At 44.2% G+C, this 12,532-nt stretch overlaps 1 protein-coding gene across 5 annotated transcripts in view; it reads left to right on the top strand.

Moving 5' to 3' along the window:
- ndst2a (N-deacetylase/N-sulfotransferase (heparan glucosaminyl) 2a) overlaps positions 1–12,532 on the top strand; it is a 565,725-nt gene that overhangs the window by 546,068 nt on the left and 7,125 nt on the right. For all 5 annotated transcript variants that reach the window (XM_041176609.1, XM_041176606.1, XM_041176608.1 and 2 more), the window contains 4 exons: positions 2,333–2,515; positions 7,420–7,516; positions 8,188–8,311; positions 9,304–9,478. In XM_041176609.1, the coding sequence (XP_041032543.1) occupies positions 2,333–2,515; positions 7,420–7,516; positions 8,188–8,311; positions 9,304–9,478 (579 nt within the window). The remainder of the gene's footprint in view (positions 1–2,332; positions 2,516–7,419; positions 7,517–8,187; positions 8,312–9,303; positions 9,479–12,532) is intronic.

Raw genomic sequence — 12,532 nt, 5'->3', positions numbered from 1 at the left:
GAGGAATGAGTAGATCTCATTCCTCTACACAATCTTTAATTTTTCCCAAACCTCCTCTCATACACAGTCTGTGCCTGAACATTGTTTAATTTCTTGAAGTGCAAAAAGAAATGCAAATAACATGGACAAAGTGAGAATTTAGTTAGTGCTTCAAAATGGAATTATCACCTACTTTGACTTAATAGTAGACTGCAAAATGAAAATATTTTAGATAATGCTGTCATCTCAACATTAACTTCAGTTGATTTTGCATATTTAATGGTGAGAAGTTTCCCACAGCATTTCACAGAGGGAGAAAAAAATGGATTTCAATAAAACATAGAAATGAACACAGGTGACAGATGAAAGCTGGTTCTCTGATGACACTGGGGATGAAATGAAAGATCTGCTCCATGATGAAGTAAAATTGACCCTCCTGCAAATTGACCTAATTCTACAATTTCTTCAATCCATCGTGTGCTGCACTGGCTGGGAAAGACGGAGCCAACTTGATCCCACTTTCCAGCTCTTAGCCCATGGCCCTGTAGGTTACAAGTGCATTTGTAAATGTCAAGCCAAAAATTCGAGTGTTTGGTCAAAGAAGGGGGTTCCTAAAGTGAGGGATGTCCTAAATGAGGACAGGGAGGAAGAGGGATTTAGAGAGAGGAATTCCGAAGTGCAACAGCATGAATTGTGAACCTCACTGGTTAGTTTCTCTGTGATTAAAATTTCACTTCCCTTCACCATTGCAAAAGGATGAAGACATCACTGATGCATTTCGGGGAAGCAAGATAAACTCATGAGGGAGGAAGGAACATAAGGCTATGCTGACAGAGTATAGTGAAGAGGGGCTGGGAGGAGGCTTGTGGGAAACATATAGATACCAACATGGACCTGTTGGGCAGAATGGGCTGTTTCTGTGCTTTACATTCTATAACTGAACCAAGTTGAGAGACTGTTGGTACATTCTGGAGCTGTGAAAATAGGTATAATCTTTTTCAGCAATCACACAAACATTCATATTTCAAACAGCCCCCTAGCACCAATCAATTTATTTGAATATGTTTTATTTCACATTGAGTAACTCGGTCATGAAGCATGAAATTGCAGCTTATGGCTCCTCTAGTGGCCCAGTTGTGAAGTGCAATTGATGACAGACATGCTGAGCGAGACATGAAGGAGCTGACTGCAGGGCACTGTCCCTGGTAATTTAACCATTACTTCTGTGTTCACTGACCTACATTAGCTCCTGATCCCGCAACACTTCAATTTTAAAATTCTTACCCTTGTTTTTGAATCTTTCCATGGCCTCACCTCTCCTTATCCCTGTAACATCCTCCAGCCCTACAGCCCTCCTAGAGCCCTGTGCTCCTCCAATTCTGGCATCTTGCGCATCCCCAATTTTAATGGCTACAGCATTGGCAGCCATGCGTTCAGCTGCTGGGCCCCCCCCCAAGTTCAGGAATTCCTTCCTTAAACGTCTCTGCCTCTCCAACTCTTTCTCCTCATTAAGAAGCTCTTTAAAACCTGCCACTTTGACCAACGCTTTGGTCTCCTACCTACCATAGTATCTCCTGACATGGCGCAGTGTCAAATTTTATTTGATACTGCTCCTATGAAACCCCTTGGGACATTTTACAATGCAAGAGGTGCTGAATTGATGGAGCTTTTTGTTCTGTACCAGTATGTGTCAGATTAACTGACCTCAAGGGGAATTGTGAATTGAGGGGATAAGAACACATTAGCAAGAATTCCTGCTCCTGGTTACTGTGCAGCAAGGGTGAGACCTACTCACTCCTCAAACCACTCGCTTTGTCACAGGTACTGACTCTAATCAACACAATTGGACAGAACTATTCCCTGATGGATAATTGCAGTCAACCACATTGCTGTGGGTCTGGAGTCACATGTAGGCCAGACAGGATAAGAATGGCAGATTTCCTTCCCTAAAGAACAACAGTGAACCAGATAGGTTGTTACAACAATCTACTAGTTTCATGATCATTATTAAGGAGACTAGTTTTATGTTACGGATTTATTAATTTTATTTAAGTTTTGCCCCTGCTGTCGTGGTGGGATTTAAACTTGCATCTCCAAGAGCATTAGCCCAGGCCTGTGGATTACGAGACCAGTAACATTAGCACAACACTAATACGCTAGCCCCACCCCTCGCAACTTTTAATGTAGAATATTTTCTGCAGGCAGGGAAAAAAAAGACATGTCTTCAATAATAGACGTGTCATAGGGAATTGTGGTCCTGAAACACTCCTAAGACCCGTTATGAATAGGAGATATTTTTGCAATGCTTGAAATGCTAAGGGTCACTCACAGCTCACGTTCGTTTGGCTTACAGATCAGCATCTTCATGACCCACCTGTCAAACTACGGCAATGATCGGCTGGGCCTGTACACGTTTGAAAGTCTAGTGAAGTTTGTCCAGTGTTGGACCAACCTGAAGCTGCAGACTCTGCCACCAGTAAAACTGGCAGCCAAATACTTTGAGCTGTTCCCGGAGGAGAAGGACCCCTTGTGGCAGGTAAGAGCATCCATGTTATCCCAGCTCCTTGCAGCATCAGCCAGTTCTAGCTAGTAAATGGCAATTGTTTTTACTATACCTGAAACACTTAATACATTCCTGTACAGTTTCAGCATTCTGTTTGTTTTAGAAATGCTACTAACTTGCTTGAGCTGTCATAATATATTCAAAGTGCTGTGAAACAAGAATTACTGAAATTCCAGTATCATTACAGTTACTAGAAAACCCTCTCTGCTCATCCTTTCGAGCATCGTCTCTCAGAATCGCAGAATCTTAACGGCACAGAAGGAGGCCATTCGGCCCATCATGTCTGCACCGGCTCTCCAAATGAGCATTATGACCTAGTGCCATTGCCCTGCACTTACCCCGTACACCTGCACGTTGTTTCTCTTCAAATAATCATCTCAAGTCGTTCTGAAAGCCTTGCTTGAACCTGCCTCCACCACACTTCCAGGCCGTGCATTCCAGACCCGAACCAGTGAAAAAGTTTTTTCTCACGTCAACACTTGCTACTTTTGCAAATCACTTTAAATCTGTGCCCTCTCGTTCTTAACCCTTTTATGAGGGGGAATAGCTTCTCCCTATCTCCTCTGTCCAGCCCCCTCTCATGACTTTGAACACCTCTATCAAATCTCCTCTCGGCCTTCTCCTTTCCAAGGAGAACAGTCCCAACCTCTCCAACCTATCGTCTATTTCTTCTTTAATTCTTGAAAAGTTAACTGTTGATGCTCTGCTGTCTATCAGAAAGTAGTGTCTATAATTACCAAGCAGTATGTTCATTAAGGGAGCGGTAAATATGTGGATGAGTTTATACTGGAGGACTACCCCTGGAATACAAGAACACTCGCTGAGTTTAATGGAAATCTGGCAACATAGCGGCTATGGAGCTGGCTTAGTACTTCTTGAGTTGAAGAGAAATTATTTCACTCAAAGGGTTGTGAACTTTTAGAATCCTCTACCCCAGAGGGTTGTGGATGCTCCATTGTTGAATACATTTAAGATTGGTGTAGGCAGATCTTTGGTGTCTCAGGGAATCGAGGGATGTGGGCAGTGGGCAGGAAAATGGGGTTGAAGCCCAAGATCAGCCATAATCGTACTGAGTGGTGGGAAAGTTTTGATTGGCCGTGTGGTCTACTCCTGCCCCTATTTCTTGTGTCGTTGTTCAAATCCCCACTGAGCTGTGAAGCTTAAGTTCAGTGAATCTGACAGATTGGTGGCTGTCACCAGAAAAGTAATCCTGGAAGTCTGAAAAAGAGTCAGTAGGGCTCGAAACGGTAGTTTGTTTCTCTCTCCACAGACACTGCCAGACCCGCTGTGTTTTTCCAGCATTTTCTGTCTCTATTTCAGGATCTCCAGCATCTGCAGTATCAGCTTTTAATCCTGAAAGTTGTGTGGTCGTTGAAAACCCAAATACCCCTCGGAGAAGAGAATCTGCTGCCCATAGCTGGTCTGGTAAACATAGGGTTGCCAACTCTGGTGGCACACATTCCTGGAGGTCCCACCATCTGACCTGGGTGTCTCCAAACGCCCCCAGCCCACATTCCTGCCATCTGTTGCCTAAGAACCTGGTTTAATGCTGCCCCTTCACCAATTGGAAGCTGAATGAACCTTTTTTTTTTATTACCTTAACAATTGACTTTTGCCTGTTTCTTTCACCAATTTCCAACGCTTTCATAATTAATAAACAGAGGTGTTCAGGAAAATTGAATAGGAACACCTTATTTATTTAGCACACCTATGATTTACCTCTTGGAGGTTAAATTTTATTTTCTGGAGGGTTGGCAATTCTACTGGCATGTGACTCCAGTCCTACTCTACCAACTCATCTGCTGCTGCCCTAGCAAATCACACGGACACTAAACCAGTCACTGCCACAGTTAGGGATGGGCATTGTTACCAACATCCTTAGACCAACTTTACTTAAAATAGAGGACATACTCCTGGGGAGCACTGTCCTAACTGCAGAAAATGAATGCCAGATACTGAAAGAAAATCAGTATTGACTTTGCAACCACAACAAAAATCTTTATTAATGTGCAGAAGTAACCTCATCAAAAAGTTTACCAAGACGAGCTGATGGATCCATCACAAGCCCGGGGTCCAGAAATCCCACTTTTGATTATCTGTCTAACTCGCCCTTTAACACAGTGAAACAGCATTGTGAATCCACATGCAGCTGTGCAACACCTGCCTGTTTATGAAAGAAACACGTTGTTGGCAAATATGTTCCAGCATGTCCGAGGATTATCAATGTAAGTTTGTGTCAAATTTACTTTTTTTTTTGCATTCTGGTTATAATTTGGATTCCGCATTTTGGATTTTTTAATGGTTTCCTATTGGCTAGCTGCTTCCCCCATTAGGAACAGGACGAGTCCATTCAACCTCTCAAGCCTGTTCTGCCGTTTAATACAATCATGGCTGATCTGTGCCTCGACTCCATTTACCTGCCTTGGCTGCACATTATCAACAACAACAACAAATTGTATTTCTATAGCACCTTTAACATAGTAAAATGCCCCAAGGCACTTCACAGGAACAGTATAAAGCAAAACAAATTGCGCTCTGAAGAAGGGTCAAACACATTCGAAACGTTAACTGTATTTCTCTCTCCACAGACGCTGCCAGACCTGCTGAGTTTTTCTAGAATTTTCTCTTATTATTTCATTATAAAGCAAAATTTGACTCCAAGCCACATAAAGTGATATTAGGGCAGATGGCCTACAGCTTATTCAAAGCTAAAGTATCCGTGGGCGCTTGTCCCTCGATTTGAGGATGACGGTTACTCAGGGTTGTGAGTTTCCGCTATGGGTCTTCATATGACTGAACAGGTGGGTTAAAACCCATCCGGTGAGGTAGTGGGGTCCAGTGCGCAAGATTTGCTTCCATTTTTTCTTTCTCTGCCGCTGCTCTGCCCTCATTGTTAAGACGTTGTAACTGGAAACGCGATGCAGCTTGATGGACAAGTTGTTGCAAGATCCTCCCAGTCATTAACGTCAATGTTGCCGCACTTCAAGGAGAGCTTCAGGGTGAATCTGAAACATTTTCTTTGCCTTCCTCTGGAACGTTGACGATTTGGGAGAACAGGAAGTGATGCGGTAGATGGTTTTCAGCCGTCTGGCCACAGTGTCCAGTTGATTGTGCAGGAGATTTTCCTGGATGCTCAGAGAGCTGGCTCCAAGAAGGACTCTAATGTTTGTTTGACAGTCCTCCCATTGAATCCGGAGGATGTGGTGGAGGCATTTCTCTAGCGCTCCTATGTGTCACTGGTACACAGTCCAGGTCTCTCCGCTCTGTGCATTATGACTTTAGTTGTCAAACACTCACTGTTGTATTTGTAGAAGGCTGAGCTGTTTTGTTTATTCATGGGATATGTGGGCATTGCTAGGGCCAGCATTTATTGCCCAACCCTAAGTGCCGTCATTCAGAGGGCATTTTTGTTTTTAAAAGAGTCAACCACATGTAGGCCAGACCAGGTAAGGACAGCAGATTTATTTCCCTAATGGGGCATTAGTGAACCAGACAGGTTTTTACAATAATTGGCAATGGTAGTCATCAGTTAGACTTTTAATTCCAGATTTTTATTGAATTCAAATTTCACCTGCCCTGTTGGGATTTGTACCCAGAGCATTACACTGGGTCTCTGGAATACTAGTCCCGTGACAATGCCTCCCCTGGTGCAGCTGATCAGTTGTTGGACCTCCTAGTCAATGGTGGTCCTTTGAGAGAGGTGGCTGCCAAGGTATGGGAAGCGCTCAACCTATTCCAGAGTGTGCCTCATCACACATGGGAGGTGGACTATTTGGCTGACCAGGTGTGGGTTGATATGAGTTTTGTTTTGGTAACAGCCAAGGACAAGCCAAGTTTCTTGTATGCAGAATTGCAGAGGCCGAGAGTGGCTTGCAGATCTAGTGCAGAGTGGGCAACGACACTGTGGTCATGTGCAACCTGTCCAAGGTGGCCAGTTTAGATATGATACAGAGGCAACTAATTAATGGAGTTAATAAGGTTCCTCTACTACTTGAAGTGTATGGTCTGTGGTAAATTATGTAAAGTTGGTCTAAGGATGTTGGTAACAATGCCCATCCCTAACTGTGGCAGTGACTGGTTTAGTGTCCGTGTGATTTGCTAGGGCAGCAGCAGATGAGTTGGTAGAGTAGGACTGGAGTCACATGCCAGTAGAATTGCCAACCCTCCAGAAAATAAAATTTAACCTCCAGGAGATAAATCATAGGCGTGCTAAATAAATAAGGTGTTCCTATTCAGTTTTCCTGAACACCTCTGTTTATTAATTATGAAAGAGTTTTCTGTCCAGGCTGTATTTAATATTCCCAGCAGATAGGGCAAGCTGATCTTTAACGAGTTGAGCAGCCACTATCAGGTAAATTGTCAATAGTATGGGGACTATCACACAGCCTCTTGCTTGACCTCAGTATGGGGACTATCACACAGCCTCGCTTGACCTCAGTATGGGGACTATCACACAGCCTCGCTTAACCTCAGTATGGGGACTATCACACAGCCTCTTGCTTGACCTCAGTATGGGGACTATCACACAGCCTCTTGCTTGACCTCAGTATGGGGACTATCACACAGCCTCTCTTGACCTCAGTATGGGGACTATCACACAGCCTCTTGCTTGACCTCAGTATGGGGACTATCACACAGCCTCTCTTGACCTCAGTATGGGGACTATCACACAGCCTCTTGCTTGACCTCAGTATGGGGACTATCACACAGCCTCACTTGACCTCAGTATGGGGACTATCACACAGCCTCTTGCTTGACCTCAGTCCAGACTTTGAAGGCATTTGTTTCAGACCCTCCAACTGAAGACAGGGCATCCAAATCTTTGGAGCACAATCCACAAATCCTCCCGATTTACTGAGTCAAATATTCTTTTTCAGAACCCGTGTGATGACAAACGGCATAAAGACATTTGGTCCAAAGAGAAAACATGTGACCGGCTTCCCAAGTTCTTAATCATCGGCCCACAGAAAACTGGTAACCTTTATGTTTCGATTTCACTCAGCTTACTAATTTAAACCTTGAAGAAGCATTATTTTAATGTTGCCATATGAAAGAGACAGGAAATTCCCACGTCAGGGACAAGTCGTTTCATCATTTCTTTTGTGTGGAAAGATGGTCCGCTTTTAAAAAAAAATAATCCGGGTTTTCTTAGAGTGCAGAGCTCAGACTGATACAGGTTGATGCTCCAATGCGGTATTGAGAGAGCGCTGCACTGTCAGAGGTACCGCCAAGTCGGGATCGGATCTGCAAGTGTAGGCAGACGTTAAAGATACCCTGGAACTATTCGAATAAGCGCAGGAGAGTTTGAGCACACTGGACAACATCCTAAGCTCAGAAAACAATACCAGAAAAGAAATATGTTAACGGATGTTTGGGACACTGGCAGGTTGCCAGTTGGCTGCCCTGTTTGCTTAAGCACTGACAATCAGTGCACTAAAAACTAGTTCACTGTCTGACACACTTTGAGGTGTTGCTAAGAGATGTGAGAAGGTGCTATTTATATACACATCTTCTTGTAAGTTTGATCATGATTAAAATCAATTGGGGGAAACATGCAGTTTTCTCCTTTAAACTCCAGCATAGATGGTAAAGAAATGGACTTTTGGAAGTGGCGCCTGAATAATCAGCACTGTCCTTCTCCTCAGGTACCACAGCTTTGCACTTTTTCCTGTCCTTACATCCCGGAGTCACAAGTAATTTCCCCAGCCCGGTCACCTATGAGGAGATTCAGTTCTTCAATGGAGCCAATTATCACAAAGGAATTGACTGGTAAAGACCCTGTTAACTCAAGTATCTACATTCGATTCTGGTCAGCTTTATATACTCAAGTGGTTTGGAGGCATTGGAACTTTCTAGATTGTGTTTTCTAAGGGCGGTGTAACTTGGAGCACTAATACATAGCCAAACGGCTCTCAGTCAAAAACAGTTGCTCACATAAATTCTGTGGTTTCTGGACTTGCCTGTATAAGAAGCCCTTGTAAATATTGGAATGCTCCAGAGGAATCCCTGAAAATGTTTGATGGTGTCTGGGATCCCTTCACAGGAATCACGCTGAAAGTCCTTTACACTCGGATTGCCCTGATGTCTCCAGGTCTACCATTGGTGGCCGCACTTTCAGTTGCCTAGGCCCAAAGCTCTGGGATTCCCCCACTTAGTCTGTCTGCCTCATCACCTCTACCTCCTCTTTTAGGACTCTGCCAGAAACCAACCTCCTTAACCGAGGGAGAGGGGGTGGCATAGTGGTATTGTCAGTGGGCTAGTATTCCAGAGACCGAGGGTAATGCTCTGGGGACCTGGGTTCGAATCCCACAACCAGATGGTGAAATTTGAATTCAATAAAAATCTGGAATTAGAAATCTGATGATGACCATGAAATCATTGTCGATTGTTGTAAAAACCCATCCGGGGTTTACTAATGCCCTTTCGGGAAGGAAATCTGGCATATTTGTGACTCCAGACTCTTAACTGCCCTCTGAAATAATGTGGGCAATAAATAGCGCCCACATCCCCTGAGTGAATAATTTTTAAAAAGGTTTTGGTCCTCTGTCCCAATATGTCCTTACCTGACTGTGCCGAATTTTGACAGATGGCTGCTTGGGATGTTTAAAGTTGTTACACAAATGCAAGTCATTGTAATTGACTGCTGCATGATTCCTGGTCATTGTATCTCACCCCCCTCCCCTCCCATTGTATCCCACCCAGAGGGGGGAGAGGTGGCCTATTCATCACCCTACCCTCAAAATCTGGCTCCTATTTTTCAGGTACATGGAGTTCTTCCCAATCCCATCGAACGCAAGCACCGACTTTATGTTCGAGAAGAGTGCAAATTACTTTGAATCTGAGGTGGTCCCCAAGAGGGTGGCAGCACTGCTGCCTCGTGTGAAGATCATTACCATTCTGATCAACCCGGCAGAGCGAGCGTACTCCTGGTACCAGGTTTGTGCCACCTCCTCCCCGCCGCTGATGAACTGTTGGCTTTTGTAGATGTAAGGCAGACAGCCGTTCCGTTTTAGATGTTTGAGCAGCACCTTGATTTTAAAATTCTCATCTTGTTTCCATACCTCTCTCTGACTATTCTCCTCCCTACCTCTTTAAACCCTTCCAGTCCTACAACCCTCCCACGATCTCTCGTTTCTCCAGTTCTGGCCCCTTGCCAAATTCCTGATTTCTTCACCCAACAGTTGGTGTCCGAGCCACGAGTTGCCTGCACCGTGAATCTGGCGTTCCCTTTGTAAACTCCTCTCTTTATCATCCTCTTCGACACTCCTTAAAACCCATCCCTTCACCACACTTTTGGTCATCTATTCTAATACCTCTGTGTGGTTTGGGATGTTGAATTTTGTTTGATACCGGGTGAAGTGAAGCGCCTTGGGATGTTTTGCATTGAAGGTGTTATATAAATGCGAGTTGTTGTTGATTCACAGTGTGGATCCAAACTTCACCAGAGCTAGAGAGGAGGTAAAAAGCCATTTTTTTTTCAGTTGAGTTGTCAGGAGTGTGAAGTGATTCGTTTTGGTGGGAAGAACACAGATAGACAATGCAAAATATAAAGTAAACTTCTAAAGGGGACACAGGAGCAGAGGGACTTGGGTGTCTATGTGCAAATGTCATTGAAGGTGGCAGGGCAGCTTGAGAGTGCGGTTAATAAAACGTAAATTAGCCAAGGCTTTATGAATAGGGACAAGTCACCTGGCCAACCATCCTCTCGCTGTAATAGGAAAGGTGGAAATAACAGGAGAGTCCGGGCAGGATAACTGACTTGTATTGTTTGAAGGTCTGTGTGAGAAATCCAAGGGGCAGTTCAATTCAATCTCACCCTTTCACTGAAGTTATTCTTACTACTTTACACTCAGATTTTAAGTGCAGCAGTGGTATTTTTCTCCCCAGACTAAAATGTCAACCGAGATTAAAATCATTCAGGATGATGGTCAAACATATAAACTATTGATTATTGCAGTGTAACCCATGGAATATAGAAAGTGGGAGCAGAAGTAGGTCATTCAGCCCCTCGACCCTGTTCTACCATTCAACTAGACCATGGCTGATCAATGCCATTTTCCTGCACTATCCCCATATCCCTCGATATTTTTAATATCTGGAAATCCATCTGTCTTGAACATACTATATGCCTGACCCTCCAGAGGCCTCTGGGGCAGAGAATTCCAAAGATTCACCACTCTGAGTGAAGGAATTCCTCCTCGCCTCAGTCCTGAATGATCTGTCCCTTATTCTGAGACTGTTTCTGGTTCTGGACCCCACCCCCGCAGCCAGGCCCTACACTCCCAACTGACCTAGCTTGAATTCTAAGGTGACACCCTCCATTTCTGGTTTCTCTGTATCTACCCTGTCGAGTGCCTTTATCCTTTTGAACACTTCGAATTACTCACTCTTCTATCTTCTCAACTCAAGAACTCCTTGCTCCTCCACAAGTAGAGCTGAGGGATTTTCACAGCTGAATCGCCAAAGCAGGACATGAGTTTAACATTAAACCATGAAGGATAGCATCGTACGGTATTAGCCTCAGTTATGCCCTTAAAGCCACAGGAATGGGAGTTGAACCCACAACCTCCTGACTCGCACTCTACTAACCGAGCCAGCTTTACATGAAAAGCTTTGAAATGAATGTTTTCTATATCATGAGGTGATCATGCCTTGTTGCTTACCGATACTAGTTAAGGTAAGGCTAGTTAAAGTTCTACTTAATTCCGCCCATTTAGAGTGAAAGTGTGCTAAACCTTTGCAAGTCACTGTCTGGGCCTCAGCTGGAGAATTCCGTCCAGTTCCAGGTTCCACACTTAAGGAAGGATGGTAAGGCCTTGACATGACTCAGAGGATGTTTAACCAGGAGTGAGAGACTTGAGTTACGTGGAGAGACTGGAGAAGCTGGGGTTGCTCTCTTTTGAGAAGAAGAGGTTAGCAGGATATTTAAGTAGAAGGTGTTCATTATTCTGAGGGGTTTTGTTCGAGTAAATGGTGATAAACTTTTCCACTGGCAGATCAAGTAACCAGAGGACACAGATTTAAGTTAAAGGGCAAAAGAGCCAAAGATGATTCCGTTATGATCTGGAATGCGAAGCCTGAATGAGTGACTGAAGCAGTTTCAATAAAAATTTTCAAAGAAAGAATTGGATATAAACTGAAAAGGGAAAATTTGCTGGGCTATGGGAAAAGAACAGGGAAGTGGGATTAATTGAACAGCTCTTTCAAAGATCCAGCACAGGATTGAGGGGCCAAAAAGTCGCCGGTACTGTCAAATTCTGAATTATTTGGCATCAGTAATCAGATGGAGAGGTCTTGTGGTGCAGTGGGTAGCATTCCTACCTCTGGGTCAGACCTCCAGGTTCAAGTCCCACTTCAGGACTCGATGGTCATGGAAGGTGTGTTCGTAACATGGCCAAACAGGTTGATTATCAGTCGTTAAATCCTTCCAATACGCGAGATGGCAGGTGGTAAAGAATGGGAGAGTTTTCTGGTCAGCCATATTGCAGAAGGCAGCGGCAAACCACTGGAGTACTTTGCCAAGCACAGTCATGGACCAACCCAATGGTGGTCCATGGTTGCCAATGACCTCTTAGGGCGTGGTACCTGGAGGAGGAGGAATCAGATGGAAGAGTTTCTCTCTTTCAAATGATTGTGCTGCACTCAAGTAAAAATGGGAGCTAAAACACGCGCTTGTGTGATTTTATGTTGCTTTATACAGACGCAAGCAGTGTGAACTCTTCAGCGGGGCTGCTAATGGGGTCTCCATAGCAAACAGCGATATCTTAGAAGAGATATAGGAGCAGTGTACCTTGTGTTGACCAAGAGTCATCAAGGGCTCTTGTTTCCTTAAGATCAAAGAGGGATCTTTGTGGTGATTATACTGGTGTCTTCTCAGAGGGGAACAGGAGGAGGAGACCATTCAGCCCATTGAGCCTGCTTCGCCATTCAGTTAGATCATGGCTGGTCTGTCTTTGAGCTCCGTCTACCTACCACAGTTTTGTAACTTGC

The sequence above is a fragment of the Carcharodon carcharias genome, chromosome 28 (assembly GCF_017639515.1).
Source record: "Carcharodon carcharias isolate sCarCar2 chromosome 28, sCarCar2.pri, whole genome shotgun sequence".
In the NCBI taxonomy this organism is placed as follows: Eukaryota; Metazoa; Chordata; class Chondrichthyes; order Lamniformes; family Lamnidae; genus Carcharodon; species Carcharodon carcharias.
The sequence above is the reverse complement of the archived record's forward strand: the minus strand, read 5'-3'. Positions and strand labels throughout refer to the sequence as shown.